The 23337-nt window shown below is 37.5% G+C and overlaps 1 protein-coding gene across 11 annotated transcripts in view; it reads right to left on the reverse strand.

Annotated features, from left to right (window-relative positions):
• CASK (calcium/calmodulin dependent serine protein kinase) overlaps window positions 1-23337 on the reverse strand; it is a 400245-nt gene that overhangs the window by 250505 nt on the left and 126403 nt on the right. For all 11 annotated transcript variants that reach the window (XM_009234749.4, XM_054544490.2, XM_054544486.2 and 8 more), the window contains exon 3: window positions 15158-15263. In XM_009234749.4, coding sequence (XP_009233024.2) covers window positions 15158-15263 — 106 coding nt within the window. The remainder of the gene's footprint in view (window positions 1-15157; window positions 15264-23337) is intronic.

The following is a 23337-nucleotide window of genomic DNA, read 5'->3' on the forward strand; positions in this document are numbered from 1 at the left end:
TTGGAGAAAGAAAGCATCATCTTAGGCCAACAATTTTCAACATAATTTCTAGCACAAGATCAAAATGAATAAGGTACATGAAGGGATAAGAGATCTCGACCAATAACCAGCAAAAATAACAGACAATAAAAGCAAACCCACAGGGACTTCATATACTGAGATTATCCAGCACAGATTATCAAACAATGAAGCTTAATACGCCCTAGAACATAAAAGCTGAGCTTGTTTTTTTTTTTTGCAAGAGAATAAAAGCAAAAAATAATACAATCAATCAATCTATCTATCTATCTCTCCATCTATCTATCTATCCATCTGTTTTTTGAGACAGAGTTTTGCTCTTGTTGCCCAGGCTGGCTGGCTGGCTGGCTGGCTGGCTATGTATCTATCTATCTATTTTTTGAGATGGAGTTTTGTTCTTGTTGCCCAGGCTGATTGGCTCACTCCACCTCCCGGGTTCAAGCGATTCTCCTGCCCTCAGCCTCCCGAGTAGCTGGGATTACAGGTGCCCACCACCACATCCAGCTAATTTTTTTGTATTTTTAGTAGAGACAAGATTTCACCATGTCGGCCAGGCTGGTCTCGAACTCCTGACCTCAGGTGATCTGCCTGCCTTGGCCTCCCAAAGTGCTGGGATTACAGGCGTGAGCCACTGTGCCCGGCCAAAAAATAATACAGTAGATTTTAAAAAGGAAATAGAAATATAAAACTGAAAAACATAATTAACATTTAAAAATTAGTGAATAGATTAACATCAGATTAAACAGTACTGAAGAGAAAGAGACCAGTAAGAGAGGACAGAAGAAACAAAAAGACCAAAGCATGGAGAAAAAAAAACATGCAAAATACAGAAAAGAAGGTAGGAGACATAGAAAATACCACAAGGTATACCTCTACCAATATTTAATTTGGTCACAAAGGTGACGAAAGAGATAAAGGGGCAGAAGCAACACTTGAAGAAATAATGGCTGAGAATTTTCTAAAACCATGAATAATATCAATACACTGATTGAAAAAACAAAGAACCTAAGGCAAGGTTCAAACACACATACGCACACTCTTAAGACACATCACAAACTACAGAAAACAAAAGATGATGAAATAATTTTTAATAACCTGAGAAATAATGACATTACCTTCAGAGAAGTTACAGCCCCTGCTAGCTGAATTCTCCACATCAATGGATGCCAGAACATAGTGGAATGATATCTAATGGAAAGAAAATACCAATCTAGAATTCTCTACCCAGTGAATATCCTTCATGACTGAAGGGGATATAAGAAATAATTCTGAAACTAAGAAAAATGGAAAGTTTGCATCCAGCAGACTGACACAAGGAAAATGAACCCAGATAGAACCTTAGAGATGCTGAAAGAATAAAGAACAAACAAAGGATAAGTGTGTGGGTAAATCCAAATCAATACAAATAATATAAGAAATAGGAGATGATATAAATACATGGGATTTATGTTTTTATACACACCAATATAATTTAAATACATGAAAAACATAGCCTAAAAGTCAAGGAAAGAATTATATAAAATTAACATGTTCTACAGTACTTGCACTGTTCAGGAGGACAATAATGGTATCAATGTCAGAATTTGATGTGTTAGGAAGCATACTGTAATTTCTGGGATATACACTAAGATAACAGAAAAGAGTGCTTAAACTTCAAAATTAACAGAGGGAAAATAGAATGATAAAAATATTCATTTGATTCAAATAAATCAAGAGAGAAAAAAAACATGGAATAGGTGGTGCAAATAGAGAACACATAAGACCATAGATAAAACTCAAAATATACTAAAATATAATTAAATGTAAATGGACTAAATGATCCAAGTAAAAGACAAAGATTGAGAGGCTGGAATAAAACACAACTATATGCCTTTAACAAGAGACACAAATAAAACTCAAGGATACAAAAAGGTTGAAACTAAAAGGGAAAAAGCTCCCAGAAAATTAAACCCAAAATAAAAGGATGGAAATAACAGCAAGTAGAAATTACTAAAATAGAAAACAACACACAATAAAAAGAAATTACAGGCCGGGCACGGTAGCTCATGCCTGTAATTCCCAGCACTTTGAGAGGCCAAGGCAGGCGGATCACTTGAGGTCAGGAATTTGAGACCAGTCTGGCCAACATGGTGAAACCCCGTCTCTACTAAAAATGCAAAAATGAGCCTGGCATGGTGGCAGGCACCTGTAATCCCAGCTACTCGGGAGGCTAAGGTGGGAGAATCACTTGAACTTGGGAGGTGGAGGTTGCAGTGGGCCGAGATCACGCCACTCCAGCCTGGGCAAGAGTGAGACTCTGTCTCAAAAAAAAAAAAAAAAAAAAAGAATTACAAAGCTACAAGTTGTCACTGAAAAGAATAATAAAACTGGTAAATGTCTGGCAAGGCTGAGAACGAAAAAGAGAAGGCACAAATTACCAGTATTAAGAATGAAAAAGAAGACATGACTACAGAACCTGCAGTGATATTATGAACTTTATGCCAAAACTGTTTAAAATTTAGATAAAATGCACTCATTCTTAGCAAAATACAGTTTACTAAAAGTGACACAGTAATGAATAAAAACCCTGAATATTCCTATAAATATTTAAGGAATTGAACTAAGATTGAAAACTCTGGCCTGGATGGATTTAGAGGTGAGTTCTACAAATCACATAAAGAGAACAATAGAGGCCAGGTGTGGTGGTTCACAACTGTAGTCCCAGCACTTTGGGAGGCCGAGGCGGGCGGATCACCTGAGGTAACGAGTTTGAGAACAGCCCGGTTAACATGGTGAAACCCTGTCTCTACTAAAAATACAAAAAATTAGCCAGGTGTGGTGGTGCACGCCTGTAGTTCCAGCTACTTGGGAGGCTGAGGCAGGAGAATTGCTTGAACCCAGGAGGTGGAGGTTGCAGTGAGCTGATATTGCGCCACTGCACTCCAGCCTGGGCGACAAGAGCAAAGCTCCATCTCAGTCAATCAATCAATCAATAGAACAATAGTAACAACAAAAAAACCCAGAGAACACTCCCCAATTCATTTTATGAGGCAAGTGTAACCTAGGTATGAAAACCAGGAAGCCACAGTGGTTCATACCTATAATCCCAGCACTTTGGGAGGCTGGGCGGACAGATCACCTGAGCCCAGGAGTCTGAGACCAGCCTGGGCAACATGGCAAAACCTCATCTCTACAAAATTAGCCAGGCATGGTGGTGCGCCTGTGGTTCCAGCTACTCAGAAAGGGGCTGAGGTAGGAGGAATAACTGAGCCCAGGAGGTCGAGGCTGCAGTGAGCTGTGATGGTGCCACTGCCCTATGGCCTGGATGACAGAATGAGACCCTGTCTCAAAAAAAAAAAAAAAGTAGAGATAAATTAAAAAAGAGAGACATAGAAAGCCTAAACCAAACCCAACAATATGTAAAAAGGATTATGAAGATCATAAATCATGACCAGGTTTGGTTAACCCAAGAATCAATGCAATTCACTACAGCAATAGATTGAAGGATGGTATTATATAATTATTTCAATACAGTCATGTGTTGCTAACGATGGGGATATAGTCTGATAAATGCATAGTTAGGGGATTTCGTTCCTGTACAACCATCATAGAGTACTTACACAAACCTAGATGGGATATCCTACTACATACCTAGGCTACATGGTGTAGCCTATGGTTCCTAGGCTACAAACCTACATAGCATGTGACTGTACTGAATGCTGTAGGCAACTGTAATACATATTTGGGTATCTAAACATATCTAAACATAGAAAGGGTACAATCAAAATATAGCATAAAAGATAAAAAATGGTACACTGGTATAGGGCACTTACCATGAATGGAACTTGCATTCATGGAACTTGCTCTGGGTGAGTCAGTAAGTGATGAGTGAATGAGAAGACCTAGGACATTACTTTCTACTATTGTAGACTTTCTAGACACTGTACACTTAGGCCACACTAAATTTATATAAAAGTATTTTTCTTTCTTCAATAATAAATCTTAGCTTACTATAAATTTTTTATATAATAAACTTAAAAAATTTTAAAACCTTTTCGACTCCTGTAATAACACTTAGCTTAAAACATACTGTATAGCTGTACAAAAATATTTTCTTTCTTTATATCCTTATTCTATAAGCTTTTTCTGTTTTTGAAATTTTTTATTTTTATTTTTTTACTTTTTATACTTTTTTGTTAAAAAACAAAAGCACACACATTAGCCTAGGCCTACACAGGGTCAAGATAATCAATATCACTGTCTTCCACCTCCACATCTTGTCCCACTGGAAGGTCTTCAGGGACAATAACACATATGAAGCTGTCATCTCTTATAATGACAATGCCTTCTTCTGGAATACCTCCTGAAGGACCTGCCTGAGGATGTTTTATAGTTAACTTAAAAAAAAAAAAAAAAGTAGCAGCATACTCTAAACTAACAATAAAAGTATAGTAAATACATAAACCAGTAACATAGTTATTTATTATCATTATCAAGTATTGTGTGCTGTATATAATTGCACGTGTTATACTTTTATACGACTGCTAGCACAGGCTTGTTTATAGCAGCATCACCACAAACATGTGAGTGATGCGTTCAGCTATGATGTTATGACAGCTATGATACCACTGGTCGATAGGAATTTTTCAGCTCCATTATACTCTTATGAGAGCACCCATGTATATGCAGTCTGTTGTTGACTGAAATATCATTATAGGATGCATGACTGCATATGCAGAAAAAAGGCATTTGATAAAATTCATAATCCATTCATGCTTAGCAAACTCTAAGATCAGAAATAAGCAAAGATAACTGCCATCACCATTGCCCTGAATGTTTTATCCGTTGTAATAAAGGCAAGAAAAGATGTAAAAACATTGGAAAGGGCAAATCAAATCCTCCTTATACACAGATGATATGATTATGTATGGAGAAAATCCAAATGATTCTACAGATTAATTGTTGGAATTAATGAAGCCTGATGAATAGGAACACAAAGTTAGTACAAGGAAAGGGAAAGAGAAGGGAGAATGAGACAAACTGACTTACCCTAAAAACAAAATACCTAAGAATAAATCTGACAATACATAAATCTAATACAGATGCACACAACCTCTAAAGAGGAACATATAAAACTTTATTGCAAGAAGTCAAAGAGCCAAATAAATAGGAAGATAGACACTATGTTCATGAATTGGATGATTCAACACTGTAAACATGTCAATTATTCTCAAATTGCTATCAAGATTTGATATAGTAATTCAAGACAAAAATCTCAATAGTTTTTTGTTTTGGTGGAAATTGACAACCTCATTCTAAAATGTATATGAGAAATGCAGACAAGTACATCCCTTAAAATATGGCTGAAGAACAACGTGGAAGGATCTGCTCTACAAAATAGTCAAATCTGGGAATCACCCAAATACTCATTAACATTAAAATGAATAAATAGTGCGAGTTTGTTCACTGCAATACTACATAGCAATAAAATAACGGAACAGCTGCACAAAGCAACCAGATGAATCTCAGAGACCAAAAATAGAGTATATACTGTAGGATTCCATTCAAATAAAGATTTTAGGACAGGCGTGGTGGCTCATGCCTGTAATCCCAGCACTTTGGGAGGCCGAGGCGGGCGGATCACTTGACGTCAGGAGTTTGAGACCAGCCTAGGCAACATGGGGAAACCCTGTCTCTACTAAAAATACAAAAATCAGCCGGGCGTGGTGGTGCATGCCTGTAGTCCCAGCTACTTGAGAGGCTGAGGCATGAGAATTGCTTGAACCCAGGGGGCGGAGGTTGCAGTGAGCTGATATAGCATTGCACTCCAGCCTGGGCGACACAGCGAGACATCGTCTCAAAAAAAAAAAAAAAAAAAAAAAAAAGATTTTAGCAGATGACACTGAACTTTATTATTTGAGAATTCTGAGAATTCCTATTTTGATGCTAGGGATATAAAAGCACAGAAGTGAAGTCCAGATTAGTTATTTCTGAGAGAAGAAGGGGATTATCATGAGAAAGGGGAATTCAGGGGCTGTTGAGGTACTGGCAGTTTTAAAATTTCTTGACTTGGGTTGTAGTTACATGGTTGTTCACTTCTACAATAATTCTTTCAGTTGTATATTTATGTGAATGCATTTTTCTAAATGTGATGCATTGTATTGAGAAAAAGGTTAAATCTAAGTATGATGTATGTATTTGTATGTATTCATATACTCTTTTACCCAGTTATTCTACTTTCAGAAATGTATTCTGGGGAAACAAAGCAATCAAGGGACGTGAACAAGTAATTATGTACAAGATATTAATTATAAATTATTTCTAATAGGGAAAAACAATGTTAATGTTGAACTATAGGGAAATTATTAAACATGGCACATGCACACATTTAGATGTCTTAATGAAGTCATTAAAATATTGTATCCAAAAAATATTTAATGGTATAGCAAAATGCTTCCAATAGAAGAAAATGGTCCAAAATGTTTGTGAATGACATTTATTTCTGTTACAATTTTTATAACAAAATTAAGACATTATTTTTTGCCAAAATTTTCTGTAATTTCTAAATTTTTACAAGTTATGTATATGGCAAAGGTTGTACACTAAGAATTTATTTATTTTTTTCGAGACCGAGTCTCGCTCTATCGCCCAGGCTGGAGTGCAGTGGTGCGATCTCGGCTCACTGCAACCTCTGCCTCCCAGGTTCAAGTGATTCTCCTGCCTCAGCCTCCCGAGTAGCTAGGATTACAGGCGCCTGCCACCACGCCTGGCTAATTTTTGTATTTTTAGTAGTGACGGGGTTTCACCATGTTGGCCAGGCTAGTCTCAAACTTCTGACCTCAAGTGATCCGCCGCCTTGGCCTCCCAAAGTGCTGGGATTACAGGTGTGAACCACCGTGCCTGGCCAATAACTTTTATTTTTAAATGAACAAACTATACTTCTTTTAAATAACAGAAAATTAACGGAATTTTCTTCATATTTTATATGTACACAAATTTATTCAAAATTATTTTAGTGGCTTGAAGATTGTCATAGACGAAAAGTTATCGGAGTGACAATTTCAAATGTATTTCTAAGACAGTAGCATCTGAATACAGTTTATTTTCTCATATAGCATTCAAAGCTTAAAATCTGTTCTATACTGTAACATCCCAATCCAGGATTTGTTTTATACAAAAATCTGACCACCTAAATTTTTTTAACAGATATAAAAATGATACTGTATTTACAGTTAAAAAGAAAAAAAAAACCCAAACTCCAAACCCTGTCATTATCTTTACAGTCAATTATATTTTGTTTGCAGATCCAGGAGTTTATATCAACTCTTTTAAAACCCTTCTTCTATTTATCTCTATTTTAGTTTGTGCAGAAGAGTTAATATAGCAGGCCTAAACTACTATCTTGTAAAAGGCTTGAAAGGCCTACTAAGGTTGGCCCTTGAGAGGTTTATCTGGGAACCTGGATTTCAGGAGGGTCCTCTACATTCCTAACTGAAAAGACTGACTCACTGTGTCTAAACTGTTTGTGCTAACAATATGTGTTATGCTGAACACCTGCTTTCTTTCTGGGAGTCTGGAATTTGGTTAAGTGCCAAGTGGAAGATGCCTATGTGACCCGCCCCCAGTAAAAACCCAGGGCAGAGTCTCTAATAAGCTTCCCTGGTTGCACCATTTCACATGTGTTGTCACAACTCATTGCTCGGGAGACCCTTGAAAGCTTGTGCCTGGTTTCCCCTGGACTTCAGCTAACGTATCTTTTCCTTTTGCTGATTTCTCTTTATATCCTTTAGCTATAATAAATCATAGCTGTGAATATGACTATATGCTGAGTCTTTTGAGTTTTCTTAGTGAATCATCAAGCCTGGGGGTGGTCTTGGGGATCCCTGACACACAGTTTGCAAAATTAAAATCAACTAAACATTTTGATACTGAGAGTCAAAAGACATGTTTACTTTGCTGAAAGAACAAATAGCGATTTATATCATCACACATAAAAAGAAAAAATCAAAATAGATTATATAAGACTAGCTATGAAAATATGAGCAAATCTTCAAATAGATTAAAATGCTACAGTACAGATATTTATTGCTTGGTATGAGACAAACATATTTTCCCTTAAGCAGCAAGTTTGCTGGTAAGTAGTAATCAGTTCCACTCTATCAGTATAAATAAATTTCACAAACACTCCCTTCCCCAGGCATAAATACTAGACCAAAAAATAAAAATAAAAAAAGAGCTTTCAGTTTATCGCCTTTGTGAGCTACAAAAACACAGACTGCTAATATTATTTTAAAAGATATAAAAAATTAAAGATATAAAAGATAAAAATATTAAAGATAAAAAATTTAAAAGATACAAAAAAAATTATTTTAAAAGATACACATCATGTCGGATGTGTTTTAAATCCATATTTAATTATTGTAAAAGTCTCCCCGTGGTATATGTAATCGCTCTGTAATAAGGTAATTATAATTCCTTGGCCAGCCAATTTAGGATTTACAGCTTAACTCAAGTACCAGACACTACTAAAGACAAGCCCAAATGTGTCACTTAGAAATAAATATTTAACTTGTGGGGATAACCCAACTCAGCCTGTCTTCAAAACTGAACCTGTATTTAAAATATGTTTCAGCAAATTGCTACAGACAGGTTCAAATTTAAGTGTAATCCCAAAGTAATGGATGTGCAAATATATGCAGATGTCTACAAAACTACTGTGTGTGTTGGGGCAATGACGATATAGCCTTTACGTTGTATTACCCCTATTTTAAAGGTCAATCATCTCTTGACCTGCCCTGTCAGAACTCACATCTGCAAAAGTGAATGTCTAGAGGTGGGACCTGGGTACCTGCTTGTTTAACAAGTTTTATACCGGATTTTCTAACCTAAAATTTGAAATTTACTAATCTAATCTTTTCCATATCTAAAATTCTGGTTTTGTGAGTCTCTGTTTTTAAGCATGCTTTAAACTTATAAACCATTTGTGATTAAGTAGATATCAACTATTATTATTATTATTATTATTATTATTATTTTATTTTTAGAGACAGAGTCTTGCTCTGTAACCCTGGCTGGAGTGCAGTGGCGCTATCTTGGCTCACTGCAACCTCTGCCTTCTGGGTTCAAGTGATTCTCCTGCCTCAGCCTCCAGAGTAGCTGGAATTACAGGTGTGTGCCACCACACCCGGCTAATTTTTGTATTTTTAGTAGAGACGGGGTTTTGCCATGTTGGTCAGGCTGGTCTCAAACTCCTGACCTCAAGTGATCCGCCTACCTCAGCCTCCCAAACTGCTGGGATTACAGGTGTAAGCCACCAAGTTCGGCTTATTATTTTTGAGACAGGGTCTCACTTTGTTGCCCACACTGGAGTACAGTGGCATGATCTTGGTTCACTGCAATTTCTGCCTCTGTGGCTCAAGTAATTCTCCCACCTCAGTCTCCCAAGTAGCTGGGACTACAGGTGTGTGCCACCATGCTTGGCTAATTTTTAAAATTTTTTCGTAGAGATGAGGTCTCATTATATTGCCCAGGCTGGTCTCAAACCCCTGGGTGATCCTCCTGCCTCGGCCTCCTCAAGTGATCCTCCTGCCTTGGCCTCCCAAACTGCTGGGATTATAGGCGTAAGCCACTGAGCCCAGCCATCAGCTAGTTCTAAGGATTTTCTAACATGATAAACAACATTCTCGGGCCATATAATTTCATGACTTCAGTTTAGGAAGAAAAAAAGGAGTGTTGGTTATACATAGTCTGTGGCAAAGACAGATGCGGACACCATATTAAGAAACTCACTGATAATCCAAATATGTTGTTTTGTCTAGCCTTTTCTCCACCAAAATGATAATGCTGTTTCTAAGTAGCCAACAAACAACAAAATTGATCTAATTTTATTTTATTTTTTGCCTTTCATTGTCTACACTGTATGGGTGTCACGTCACAAAAACTGTAAAAAGGATCTAGATAACCCATAACCTGAGCAATGAGCCCCTAAATACCAGGGGTAATTACATCTATTGCCAGAAACATGAGGGCAATTCTGGAGTAGCTTGGTCTACATAGCAGCTATAGAAGCAATCTCTCACCTAGCCAGTAGGTGGAAGTATACACAAGTGCATTGGCTTTGTTTTTTGATCCACATGACTTTAAATGTTAGAGTAATCGATATTTTTGGTTTGTTTGAAACCCAGGAGATAAGGAGGATGCAAAAAACTGGGCAAGGCCAATTGTTGAGGTGAATTTACAAAACAATGATACAAAAGAACAATTTTCTATTTCTAGTTTGTTTCTGGCCCTTTTGAGAAATAACTGTTATTTTAACTGAATTTATAATCTACTTCCAGGTCCCTAGAGCTAATAAAACAATTCTAAATTCAGAAATCTGTCAGTTAAAATTCATGTTCAATCAGGGAAAACTGAGTATCAGCTGATCATGACATGATATTAAGGAATTATTGTTGATTTTGTTAGGTATAATAATAATATGATCATTTAAAAAATCCTTATCTGTTAGAAATACAAACGAGAGTATTTATAGGTGAAATTATAGTGCTTTAGAAATCTCCAGGGGAGAAAAAGACATCAGGAAGAACAGAATAGGAATGGCAAAATGTTTTGATAACTATTGAAGCTTGGTGACCAGTATGCTGGGGTTTATTATACCACTCTCTCTTTTCATTTGAAATTTTCCACAATCACACTGTAAAACAAACAAACAAACAAACAAAAAAAAAAACAAAAGAAAAGAAAATATAAGGCCATGTTCTAGTGATTTGGGTTAACACTGGGATCAGGTCACTGGAAAATATCCAATTTAACCCGGTCTCATCTCGATATACAGCCAACCATGAATTATTTCCATCACAACATACAAAATTAGTTACATAAAATCCCATACAGACTACTTCAAGAATGAGGGACTAAAACTATCCTGTTAAAGCCACTGGAAATAATACTTTATAGTTAAAAGCACTTCACCACTTACAAAGGGAAGTCACGTACAGTTTCTCATCTAGTTCTCATAATCTTAGGAAGATTCTGAAGGTAAGCAAACTGAGGCTCAGGGAACTTATAAGACTTGGCCAACCTCACATAATTAGTAAAAGTGACAGAGCTGGGATACTAACCCAGGTTTTATGAAACCAAAGATCCTCTTTTCTCTACTACACTGTCACTAAGGCCCCTTTGATACAATTAGCATACATGGTGAAATTTAGGTGAATTTTTAAAATTTGCTTTCTGTGATCATTACTTTATATAGTATGTAAAACTTGCTTTTTAGGAGGCTGGGCATGGTGGCTCACACCTGTAATTCCAGAACTTTGGGAGGCTGAGGAGGGTTGATCACTTGAGGCCAGCGGTGTGAGACCAGCCTGGCCAACATGGTGAAACCCTGTCTCTACTAAAAATACAAAAATTAGCCGGGCGTGGTGATGTGTGCCTGGGAGGCTGAGGGAGGAGAATCGCTTGAACCTGGGAGACGGAGGTTGCAGTGAGCCAAGATCGTGCTGCTGCACGCCAGCCTGGACAACAGAGCAAGACTCTGTCTCAAAAAAAAAAAAAAAAAAAAAAGAATTATAATATCTTAAAATTAGAAGGGATGTTAGAGGCCATCTCTAGTCCAAAATTAAAACCTTATCTTCAGGCCCCTTAGAAGGATCCAGCTTCAACTTGAGTGCTTCTAGTGAGAAACTACATAGTCTGTGAGACAGGCTGCTTCATTCATGGAGTAAGTTTAATCATCAAAAAGTTCTTCTTTAGTTAGAGGTGACGTCTGCCACTTGTTGATTCTAGTTACAGCCTCTGATGCTACACTGAATAAGCATATAGTCTTAAATATGACAATTTTTCAAATAACTGTGGACATTGATTATGTTCTATCTATGGGCTTCTGCTTTGGGGACTCTTCCAGCAGAATAATGAAACGAATACATTCGTGGATAACCAAAGCCTCCCAGTCTTTCAACTGCTCTTCCAGGCCAGTGGTCTTCAACCCAGGATTTGGGTATCTCTGGGAATACCCAAAGTCCTTCCAGGAGACACATGAACTAGGATATTTTTAAGGCAATCAATTTCCCTATCTTCATTTTCCATAATTTTGTCTGTTTGTAAACAAGTCTGTGGTCTGCTGGTTTTTCTTTTACATCTCCACATCTACAATCACCCATCTCCACATCTCCAGTTACCCATCCAAAAGGCAAACTACTCCTCCAACCCAAAAAGCCTAACTTCAAAGAGATGGCTGGGAAATGCACAGCCCCTGAGGGAGGGAGAGACCCTTGAAAGCAAAACAAAGACAGTTTGAGAAAAAAAGGGAGGTTCCACCTTACTTTATCCAGGCAATATATTCATGGTAAGCTGTTTAAGAATTCAAAATCAATACTAAGATGAGTGTCACAGGGATGTCCATTTAACACTTTAATTTTGTTTGAAAAATGAAGTCAGATTTTTTTTTTTTTCCCTGACAGAAAATGAGTCTGATTTGGCTGAGTGATTTGACAATAAGGACTAGCATTGCCATGTAGGTCACATAGCGGACATTTTCCATACAGTGAATGAGATAAACAGGCAATTCTACAGTTGTGTAGAAAATACATTTAAGGCTGGGCGTGGTGGCTCATGCCTGTAATCCCAGCACTTTGGGAGGCCGAGGCGGGCAGATCACGAGGTCAGGAGTTCGAGACCAGCCTGGCCAACTTGGTGAAACCTATCTCTACTAAATAATACAAAAATTAGCTGGGCATGGTGGTGCGTGCCTGTAGTCCCAGCTATTCGGGAGGCTGAGGCAGGAGAATTGCTTGAACCCAGGAGGCGGAGGTTGCAGTGAGCCGAGATTGTACCACTGCACTCCAGCCTGGGTGACAGAGTGAGACTTTGTTCAAAAAAAAAAAACAAACGAACAAAACATATTTAAAAGAATATTCAAGACACTGAGAATTCTCACAATAAAAGTTTTTATATATCAACCTAAAAAATACGTGAAGGGGTACATATGTTTTTCAAAATTCTTTTTTTTTTTTTTTTGAGGCAGGGTCTTGTTCTGTTGCCCAGGCTAGAGTATAGTGGTGCAATCATGGCTCACTAAAGCCTTGACTTCCCAGGCTCAGGTGATTCTCCAACCTCAGCCTCCCAAGTAACCGAGACTACAGGCATGTGCCACCACGCCCACCTAGTTTTTGTATTTTTTGTAGAGACAGGGTTTCGCCACGTTGCCCAGGCTGGTCTTGAACTTCTGAGCTCAAGCAATCCGCCTGCCTTGGCCTCTCAAGGTGCTGGGATTATAGGCATGAGCCACTATGCCTGGCCTCAAAATTCTTTTAGCAGGTTTGCCAGAAAAGATTTTGAAGGCTGTGTCTCTATGACACAATTTTCAGGCTCCTTTCCATTCTGGTTATCCTATTCTGCAGATATTCCAGTGTCCTGCTTACTATGAATGGTCCAGGGTGAACGGGGGGAGTATGACTTTGTTCTGAATACTATATACTCCTAATTACTGTAGGATAACCATCCATTCAGGGCTTTTTAAGCTGTTGCAAACAATAACTAAAATGTTTACATCTTTTTTCACATAATCACAACTAAATTCACACTGATCTTGCACTTACTCATATTTGAATGAAGGAGTTAACATTAACTGGTCTTAAATTTCACCTTCTTTGTTTCAGCTCCTTTGCTACAAACTTGTAAAAATATTTTTGAATTTTGATGTAGACAGCCAATATGTTAGCTAGCCCTTTGTAGGGGGCAACTTGTGAAATGCCTCCCAGTGATCCTCACCTCCTGATATTCAGGCCCTGGTATAATCCCATCCCCCTTGTGTATAGGCTGGATCTAGTGACTCATTTCTAACTGCAGAAGTGATGGTGTGTAATTTTGGAGATTAGGTTACGAGACTGTGACTTCTGTCTTGCTCATACTCTCACTTGTCCTCTTGCTTGCTCTGATGAAGTCAGCTGCCATGCTGGAAGCTGCTCTATGGAGAGGCCCAACGGACAAGGAACCAAGGGAGGCTTGGGCCAACAGCTCTTAAGGAATTGTGGCTCTCAGTCCAGTAGCCTGTGAGGAAGGCAACACTGCCAACAATCATGTGAGTGAGCTTGGAAGCAGATCCACATTGTAGTGGAGTCTCAAAATGACTTCAGCTCTGGCCAACAGCTTTATTATCACCTTGTGAGAGACCCAGAGCCAGAGGACCCTGCTAAGTTGGAACACACATTCCACAGAGACTGAGATAATAAATGTATGTTGTTTTAAGCCATTACATTTTGGGGCATTTTGTTATGAAGCAATAGGTAATGAATATACCCTCTGACCTTGGTATCTTTTGAATATTTAGCAAGCGTATCTTCTGTTTTTTTTCCTAATCAAAGTCACTGATTACAACCTTTTTTTTTTTTAGAAAAAAATACAGACAGGTTTTGGTATGTTTCCCAGGCTGGTCTCGAACTCCTGGCCTCAAGCAATCCTCCCTGCTTCAGACTCTCAAAGCACTGAGATTACAGGCATGAGTCACCACTCCCGGACTGATTACAATTTTGAACAGAATAGGATCAAAGATAAAACCCTGCAGGATGCTGTCCTATAAAGCTTTATACAATCTCTTTGGACACAATCATCCGACCAGAGCTGGATGACCCAGTTGTACTATCCTTAGCTCACAATTCTCCATCTTACCAACAAAAAGTCTGTGACAAACATATCAAGTGACTTATTGAAATCAAGATACACTGTGATCTATAAAATTGCCCTTATATGCCATATGGTGATTATATCAAAAGAGGAAACTAAGTCTGTCGTTACTTGTTTTTAGTTGCCAAGAGTCTTGCTACATGGATGCCTCCACTTTCATCCTACTCTTCTTCACTAAGACTTCTACTGGTCAGAAGTTTATATTTTGGGATCCTCCTATTCCTCTGAACTCGATTTCCTTTTGGAGTCTCTTCTCTGAAGCATGCTGAAAGCATGAGAGTAACTGAATATGCCCAGCTTTTGCTTCCTTTGCCACTGTAAACCTTATGATGACATAATCCTTTTTTCTTGTGACTTTAGGTCTTTCTGAACAGATAAGTTCACAACTACTGCTAAATTTCAAGAGAAAAGTGTTAGCATTATCCAACACCAACGTCACTTAAAGTTTTACCCTTTAAGAATTAAAATACACACTCACAATTCGAAAACCATGTAAAGCATTCCATCTGAGCTATATGTCTCCAATAACTCTACAATGTGTGGATGTTTCAGCATATGACAGATACTGGCTTCCCGCTTTAGATCTGTAAAACAAACATACAGCATACTTCATTAGGTAGGAACAAAAGACAATTAGAGTGAATGATGAATGAATGGATGTGATCTATGGTAACATGGATACTTCTCTAACTAGAGAGATGAAATCCCCCATTTAAACTTAGCTTAACTTTTTACCCTTTAAAATCTTTGACTATAGCTTTTCGTATTTTTTGCAAGCTTAAATCTATATACAGTATAGAGTGGGCTTTTAATAAAAAAGTACACATTTCTCACATTTCTTAATACTTTCCCCAAAAGCAAAAAAAAAAAAAAAAAAAAAAACCACAAATACTTTCCCCAACTCTTCTAATAAAATCTCAGCCTCCAAATTTGTAACTCTTCCTTGATCTGCTAATAAACTAATAACTCAATTTACTGTTTTGATTTTTACCTCTTTTTCTTAGTTTTTCCCTAAATAAAATAAAAATATGTTGTCTATTCTTTAGCCTAAAATCTAGCATTTATAGACCTATCAGGGAAGCTATACGGAATAGGGAACAAAAAATAGTATGGTTTAAACAGAAAAGGCACTACTCCTAGAGTCAAAGTCAGAATTTTTAAAATATCATTTATAAAATGTGCTGGGGCCAGGCGTGGTGGTTCGCACCTGTAATCTCAGCACTTTGGGAGGCCAAGACAGGTCGATCACTTCAGGTCAGGAGTTTGAGACAAGCCTGGCCAACATGGCGAAATCCCATCTCTACTAAAAATGTAAAAAATTAGCCGGGCATGGTGGCGGGCGCCTGTAATCCCTGCTACTCGGGAGGCTGAGGCAGGAGAATCACTTGAACTTGGGAGGCAGAAGTTGCAGTGAGCCGAGATCGCGTCATTGCACTCCAGCTTAGGCAACAAGAGTGAAACTCTGTCTCAAAAAAAAAAAAAAAAAAAAAAGTGTTGGATAATTCCAAACTTTACCTACCTCACAATGTTACTTTGAAGAACAAATCCAAATAATGTATGTAAGACTACTGTGTAAACTCTATAATACTATTTGGAAAACAAAGTTGTTAATATCATCATCATCATCATCATCATCATCATCATCATCATCATCATATAAAACAGTTTGGGCATGGAAATCGCTTGCCATGTCTACGTGGAATAGAATAATGAAAGCCATCCAGTGCTAATAGCACTGGGGCTTTGCCTGTTTGCTGATGACTAAAATCCAATGTGACATTTTTATATTAGAAAGTAAAAGGGGGACAGGTAAGGAAGAACCAAGGCTAAGGATGTACTGCACAAAGCAAAATAGATAATATTATCTCCTTTCTGATTTATTAATTCAACTTAGTCTTGTCAACAGAGCAATGATCATAGATGGAACCTTAGAAGATTGACTTACATAAGGGTAGAATGAGAAAAAGAAGTCAGAAAATTTGACAAAAGAGAAGCCACAAGGAAAGGAAGAATCAATAATATTAAGAAAATCAAGAGAATAGAGGAAATTAAGTTGTAAGTAGCTGGAGAAGGCTGAAAGCTGAGAAAAGACCAAAAGATTCAGCCAGAAAAGGTCATGAGAATTTTGGGCAAGATCAATTTTTGGGGAGGAGTCAGGGTTGAAGTCAGTATGCCTGAGAAAATTATGTAATAATCAATTAAAATTATCACACCTCTCATTGGGCTAAGTACTTAATATAGTCACTGTCACTTGATGTCCCAACCACACTGTGAGGTAGGTATTTTACAGATGGAGAAACTGAGGCTTAGAAATGTGTTCAAGATCACACAGCTATCATAAGGGTAGGTTTTGAACCCTGGCCTGCCCAATTCCAAAGTCAGCAGTCCTTCCAATAATGCCATGCTGGGTTTGAACATGATCATATTAGAAGAATCTGGCAGTAGGAAAGAAATAGCGGGGTCAAGAGAAGGTTTTACTTGTTTGTTTTTTTAAAGGAAGCACTCTGTGTGTTTGTAAGTGGCAGTGAGGAAAAGCCTACAGGATCTGGAGTCAGAAAATATGGTGCTGGTCCTGCCTTTGTCCTACCATCTGCAGGCTGACCGCTAACTTCTACAAATGACTTTCTTAGAGTCAATGAAATGGGGCAGTGACAAGTGATGTGGCACCTGCAGAGTCTACCAAATCAGTTGGAAAGGGCAGTGTTAAGATTCTAATGAGAAGCTGGATGTGTGGAGCCCAGCACGGCAGGGCTGGGGGCTCAGTGTTTACTGCAAAGGAAGAGATCAGAGGCACAGGAAAGATGCCTCCATCTCCAAAAGTAGTTACGAAGGCCCCGCAGGAGGGGAGGATGTGAAGCAGCTGTGGGGTTTGTGCTGGGAAGTCATAACCACGAGGAAAGCTTTTAACAAGTGTGCTGGAGGGCCAGGCTGAGCCAGACATCATCAATCACATGCCTGCACAGATTTTTCCTCTCCAGGAGTGTTCTGACTTCCAATTCTAGGAAAGGCTTAAAATTTTTATTACTCATTTTTATGTTTATCTCTAGCTTCCCATTTTTATTAGAACTCACCCTTTCATATCTTCTGTTTTCAACTTAAGTTTTTCTCTTTCCATTCCTCTCTATTCTAATCAAAAGCCTGATTTTAACTCTATCCTATGACACTGGAGTCATGAAGTAAACAGATTTGGTGTTTGCCACAATTAAAACTGATCTTTTCTCTTTATTTTCAGTTTATTTTCTATTTTGCCTCTTTCATGTAACTAAATTGTATTTTTCCTTTTTTGAGACAGAGTCTTGCTCCGTCGCCCAGGTTGGAGTGCAGTGGCGTGATCATGGCTCACTGTAGCCTCCACCTCCCAGGTTCAAGAGATTCTCCTGCCTCAGCCTCCTGAATAGCTGGGATTACAGGTGTGCACCACCATGCCTGGCTAATTTTTTGCATTTTTAGTAGAGACTTTTTTTTTTCTTTCAGAAGCAAACCATCACGAATGAGGACTTTTTATTTGCCACTATTTTAAGTCTGAACTTTAAACAGATTCTTGGACTGGTGGTTCATATCCATCAGCTCGTTCAACTTTAGCACCTGGAGATGGGGTTTTACCGTGTTGGCCAGGCTGGTCTTGAACTCCTGACCTCAAGTGATCCACCTGCCTCGGCCTCTCAAAGTGCTGGGATTACAGGCATGAGCCACCGTGCCCAGTCTAAATTGTATTTTTATCTCCACATTCACCATTTGCTATGTGATACACTGGTTATACTGAAAGTTTGTAAGCAGAAATGGATGCTCCATTTCTGCCACACATTTGGCTCCATTTGAGCCTCACATTTTGATTTGGTAAATGGCTGAACAAGTCCTTGGTCTAGTCTCTTATCACCTACCCACTCTCAAAATAAAGGCAGAATTGCTGGGGGGCCAGCCTTCAAAGCAATTTAAATGTCACCGGATCTGACATTTCAGAACTAAAGTCAGAACACTGATTGGACAGTATGAAACTAGCAACATAAAAATATATTTCAAATGATAAGGGCAATGATCTAGAAAAATTGTGGTCATGTTTTCCTGAATTCAAGTATAAATTAAATAGCTCAAATAGAAAGCACAATTAAAAACACAAATACATTATATATCCATTCCAACTATAGGTTCCACGAATATTAAACTAAAAATGTTTTTTCTAAATATGAATGTGAATTAAAGATATATGTATTAAGTGCTATTAAGTCCACGCTGACATACCAAACTAAAAACACTATTTGCCTACAAATCAACTCTAGAGGCAAAGCAGGAAGGAATTCGAAAGCAGGTGATGAAAATATGATTTAAAGTGGTGATTATCTGACTGCTTACAGATGTTAGCACAAAATGTACCTGTGAATGACATAACCCAGGGTTACCATCTCTATTTTGAAGTTTTGTTTTGTTTACAGACTAGTAACTGGTACCTCTCTTCACTCTCCTTTGTACTTTCTTTTTTTTTAATGAGTAGATTTTTTTTTTAAATTTCAATAGTTTTTGTGGAACAGGTGGTGTTTAGTTACATGGAAAAGTTCTTTAGTGGTGATTTCTGAGATTCTGGTGCACCCGTCACCCAAGCAGTGTATACTGTACCCAATGTGTAGTCTTTATCCCTCACCTCCCCTCCCACCCTTCCCCCAAAGTCCATCGTGTCATTCTTATGCCTTTGTGTCCCCATAGCTCAGCTCTGACATACTAGTGAGAACATACAATGTTTGGTTTTCCATTCCTGAGTTACTTCACTTAGAATAATGGTCTCCAGCTGGGTGCAGTGGTGCACACCTGTAATCCCAGCATTTTGGGAGGCCGAGGCAGGTGAATCACCTAAGGTTAGGAGTTCGAGACCAGCCTGACCAATATGGTGAAACCCCATCTCTACCAAAAATACAAAAATTAGCCGGGTGTAGTGACGTGCACCTGTAGTCCCAGCTACTCGGGAGGCTGAGACAGGAGAATTGCTTGAACCTGGGAGGCGGAGGTTGCAGTGAGCCGAGATCACGTCACTGCATTCCAGCCAGGGCAACAAAGGAAGACTCCATCTCAGATTAAAAAAAAAAAAAGAATAATGGTCTCCAACTCCATCCAGCTTGCTGTGAATGGCATTATTTTGTTCCTTTTTATGGCTAAGTTGTACTTTCTTTTTTGTAATTTCTCAGGAAATTTTAAAAATATTTTAAACTAATCTATTTCTGTGTTTAGTGTCCTTATATTTAACTATGTGCCTATATTTATTTTATCAATTTATTTCCCTTTAAAAGGGGAACTAGTAATACAGGTAGCAATATTTAATTTTCTAACCCAAATTAGAAACTTAAATGAAATCAACCTGTCATATGGCATTAGAACAATTATTATTTTCCTAAAAAGTTTGGGCTTTCCAACAATAGTAAAGCAAGTATCCCACCAGGGTCTGCCTATCAGACTGGTCCTCAAGTAAGAGAAAGTTAGGGAAGCTGGTTCAAGTGGTCTGTTTTAAAAATAATTTTCCTGTAAAGTATTATTTTACTACTATTTTTTCTTGAAGAACTAGGAGAATTTTTCATTCTATCTGTATCTGAACTTAAAAAATCCAAATTTAAGATTTCGTTTGCTCGAGAGCATTCAATAAGGGTTTTTTTTTTTTTTTTTTTTTTTTTTTAGCTAGGGTCTCATTCTGTTGCTCAGGCTGGAGTGCAGTGGTGTGATCATAGCTCACTGTAACCTTGAACTCCTGGGCTCAAGGGATGCTCCCACCTCAGCTTCCTGAGCAGCTGGGCTACAGGCACGTGCCACCATGTCCAGCTAATTTTTAAATAGTTTATAGAGACAGAGTCTCGATATGTTGCCCAGGTTGATCTCGAATTCCTGGCCTCAATCAATCTTCCTGCCTTGGACTTCCAAAGTGTTAGGATTACAGGTGTGAGCCACTGCACCTAGCTCAATAAAGATTTTGATCAGCATCATCCAATTTAAGTATAATGTAAGCCATGTATATAATTTTAAATTTTCCAGTAGCCACATTAAAAAACTAAAAAGAAACAGGTAAAATTCATTTTAATAACATATTTTATCCAATTCAATGTATATACAAAGTATTATTTCAACATATAATCATACTAAAATTAATAAAATAAGTTACATTCTTTTTTTGTACTGTATCTCTGAGATCTAGCATGTATTTTTACACTTATAGCAAATCTCAATTTGGTCTGGCCACATTTTAAGTGCTCAATAACTGCATGTGGCTAGTGTCTACCAAATTGGAATGGTGCCACTATAGATAAGTTGACTTGCTTTAATTCTTATCCTCTCCTGATTGTGAGTTCTGTAATTCTTACAGATATTTATAATGTCAGTCATTCCAAAAAGAATCTAAATTCAAACAGATGTGTTTTTAAAAAATACTTTCACAGAAGGAAATCCTATAGCTTCTTTTAATAACCCAAATCCATCATTTAATAACTAAATCTGGAATTTTTTCACTATTGTTAATCTAATGCAACCTTTGAGACTTTAAAGTGCCCCTCTATAAGTCCTCATTTAATTGTTATTGTAATAACCCTGCATGACATACATGTACATATACACATACATATATATGCACATACATCTCCCCATTTTACAGAGGTAGAAACTGAGGTCCAGGGCTCAATGATATAAATCACACAGCTAGTAAGTGGAGGAAGCAGGACTAATAACCAAAGCCCTTTGCTCTTTACATCACACCACAGTGCCTCCTGGGTCTGCATAGTTTTTATATATCCTAAGACCCAATCACACAATAGTGCTAATATGGTAATACTGACTTGAATGACAGGCTATCAAGACTGTTACAGAACCGGCTTATTTCAGCTGCATTGTAACTAGTGATAGTCAGAAACTAGACACTGCGCTTTTCCTAACAAATATATAAGTATTCTCATTCATTTCCAAACAATGTCTAGGTTGTGTTAGAAATTCAACAGTTAAACAAAATTCGCTAAGAGCTGACCTGGACACAAAATCAAAATAAAGAATATTTTAATCTAGTCAAAGAAAGAACTAGGACAAGTATTAATGTGTTCATTTCAATAAATATTAATAACAAAATAAGTAAATGAAAGTCATTATTGACTCAACATATTTTTCCTTAGTGTACTGAAATTAATGACCAAATGATACTTTAGGAAAGGAATCCAAGCAGAACCTTGGAAGGATTATAGTAGCAAAGTCAATTTCTGCTGCTGGGTTCTACCTTTATCTAATAATCAAGTTGAAGAATAAAGATCCCAGCTGCCTTTGGCAACAACAGAGGTCAGGTTGGCTTTAATGAGGCTATCTTCCTCATTGACCTTCAGGAAAGTTGACCTCAGCTAGTGAAGAGTAGAGGCCTAGACAGGCCCCCATAGAAATCCGGGTCAACTGCAAACTCATAATTTCTTTGATTTTTTTTTTTTACATGTTTCACTACTAGCTCTATACATTTTGTTGTCTTTTTTCACACACACAAAGAGAAATCCAAGCAGCTTCTAATTTCTTTGAATTCTTGCCCATTGAAAAAAAATTCCTATGGCCCCAAATATCATCATCAGGTGAATAAAGAAAGGAAGCAGCATACCATTAATTCAGTGTTTGACTGATGTGAAAATTTTCTTAAATAGGCAAATGTGTATTAATTAGAAATCAATTGTAACTGCATTAAGCATTTACAAATTAATGGGGTTTTGGTAATATATTTCCCAAAGAGTTTTCAGTTCTGATAAGTGTAACAAATTTGTATATGACAAACATAGAAATACAATGCTCTAAGTTTGTCTAAAAGGTGCAATTGCTCTGCTGCTTTTCATTTTGGGAAATGTAAACCAAAGAAGGGAAGATCAGGGCATTTGACTATTAGAAAAACCAGACACCTATTTCAACATGGTATTCCTTACTTTATACAAGAAAATTAGAGAAATATCAGTTTATAACTCAATTACTTTTCAATATTAAAGTCTTAAAAATCATACATGTTAGAGCCCGAAGGAACTTTGTGGGATGACAGAATGCATACATTTGTCAAAACTCACTGAAGTGTACAATTAGATGGGTACATTTTATTGTGCATACATTCTTCAATAAAATTTAAAAAGCAAAAGAGAAGTTACTGAAATAAAATGGGAATTCAACTAATATGTCAAAGTAAAAAAATGTTCTTCACATACCTGTGCTTTATACTTTCATAACTGTGTTATCTATAATTTACTTTCTATATTTATTAACTGATAGCTGAGGAGCTCAACAAGGACATGTTGACAGGATAGATTTCCTTACCACCCACTTCTCCCCCAAATCTCCTTCTTCCAGGATGGGGCCAGCCCAGGAAATACTGACAGCAGGGCCAAAACTTTTCCCAGAAAGCAATTTGTGGTCTCTTTCAATATGTAAAAAATGAATGAGGTAAAAATTCTATACGGCATAGTGAAATGATTATCTGAGGTTTTTTTTTCTTTTAATAATATGGGTTTCCCCATCCAGCTACAGAATCCTTTTGTCAACAAAGTCTCATAAAAATAGTATAAAACAAATTTATTGTAAAGAAATAACTACCAATATGTGATACTTATTTGAAAAAGGACCAAGAAAAATGAGTTAATTGTTTTGATAAATACTTTGAAATCACAGATACTGACAGCCCTCCTT

The sequence above is a fragment of the Pongo abelii genome, chromosome X (assembly GCF_028885655.2).
Source record: "Pongo abelii isolate AG06213 chromosome X, NHGRI_mPonAbe1-v2.0_pri, whole genome shotgun sequence".
Taxonomy (NCBI): domain Eukaryota; kingdom Metazoa; phylum Chordata; class Mammalia; order Primates; family Hominidae; genus Pongo; species Pongo abelii.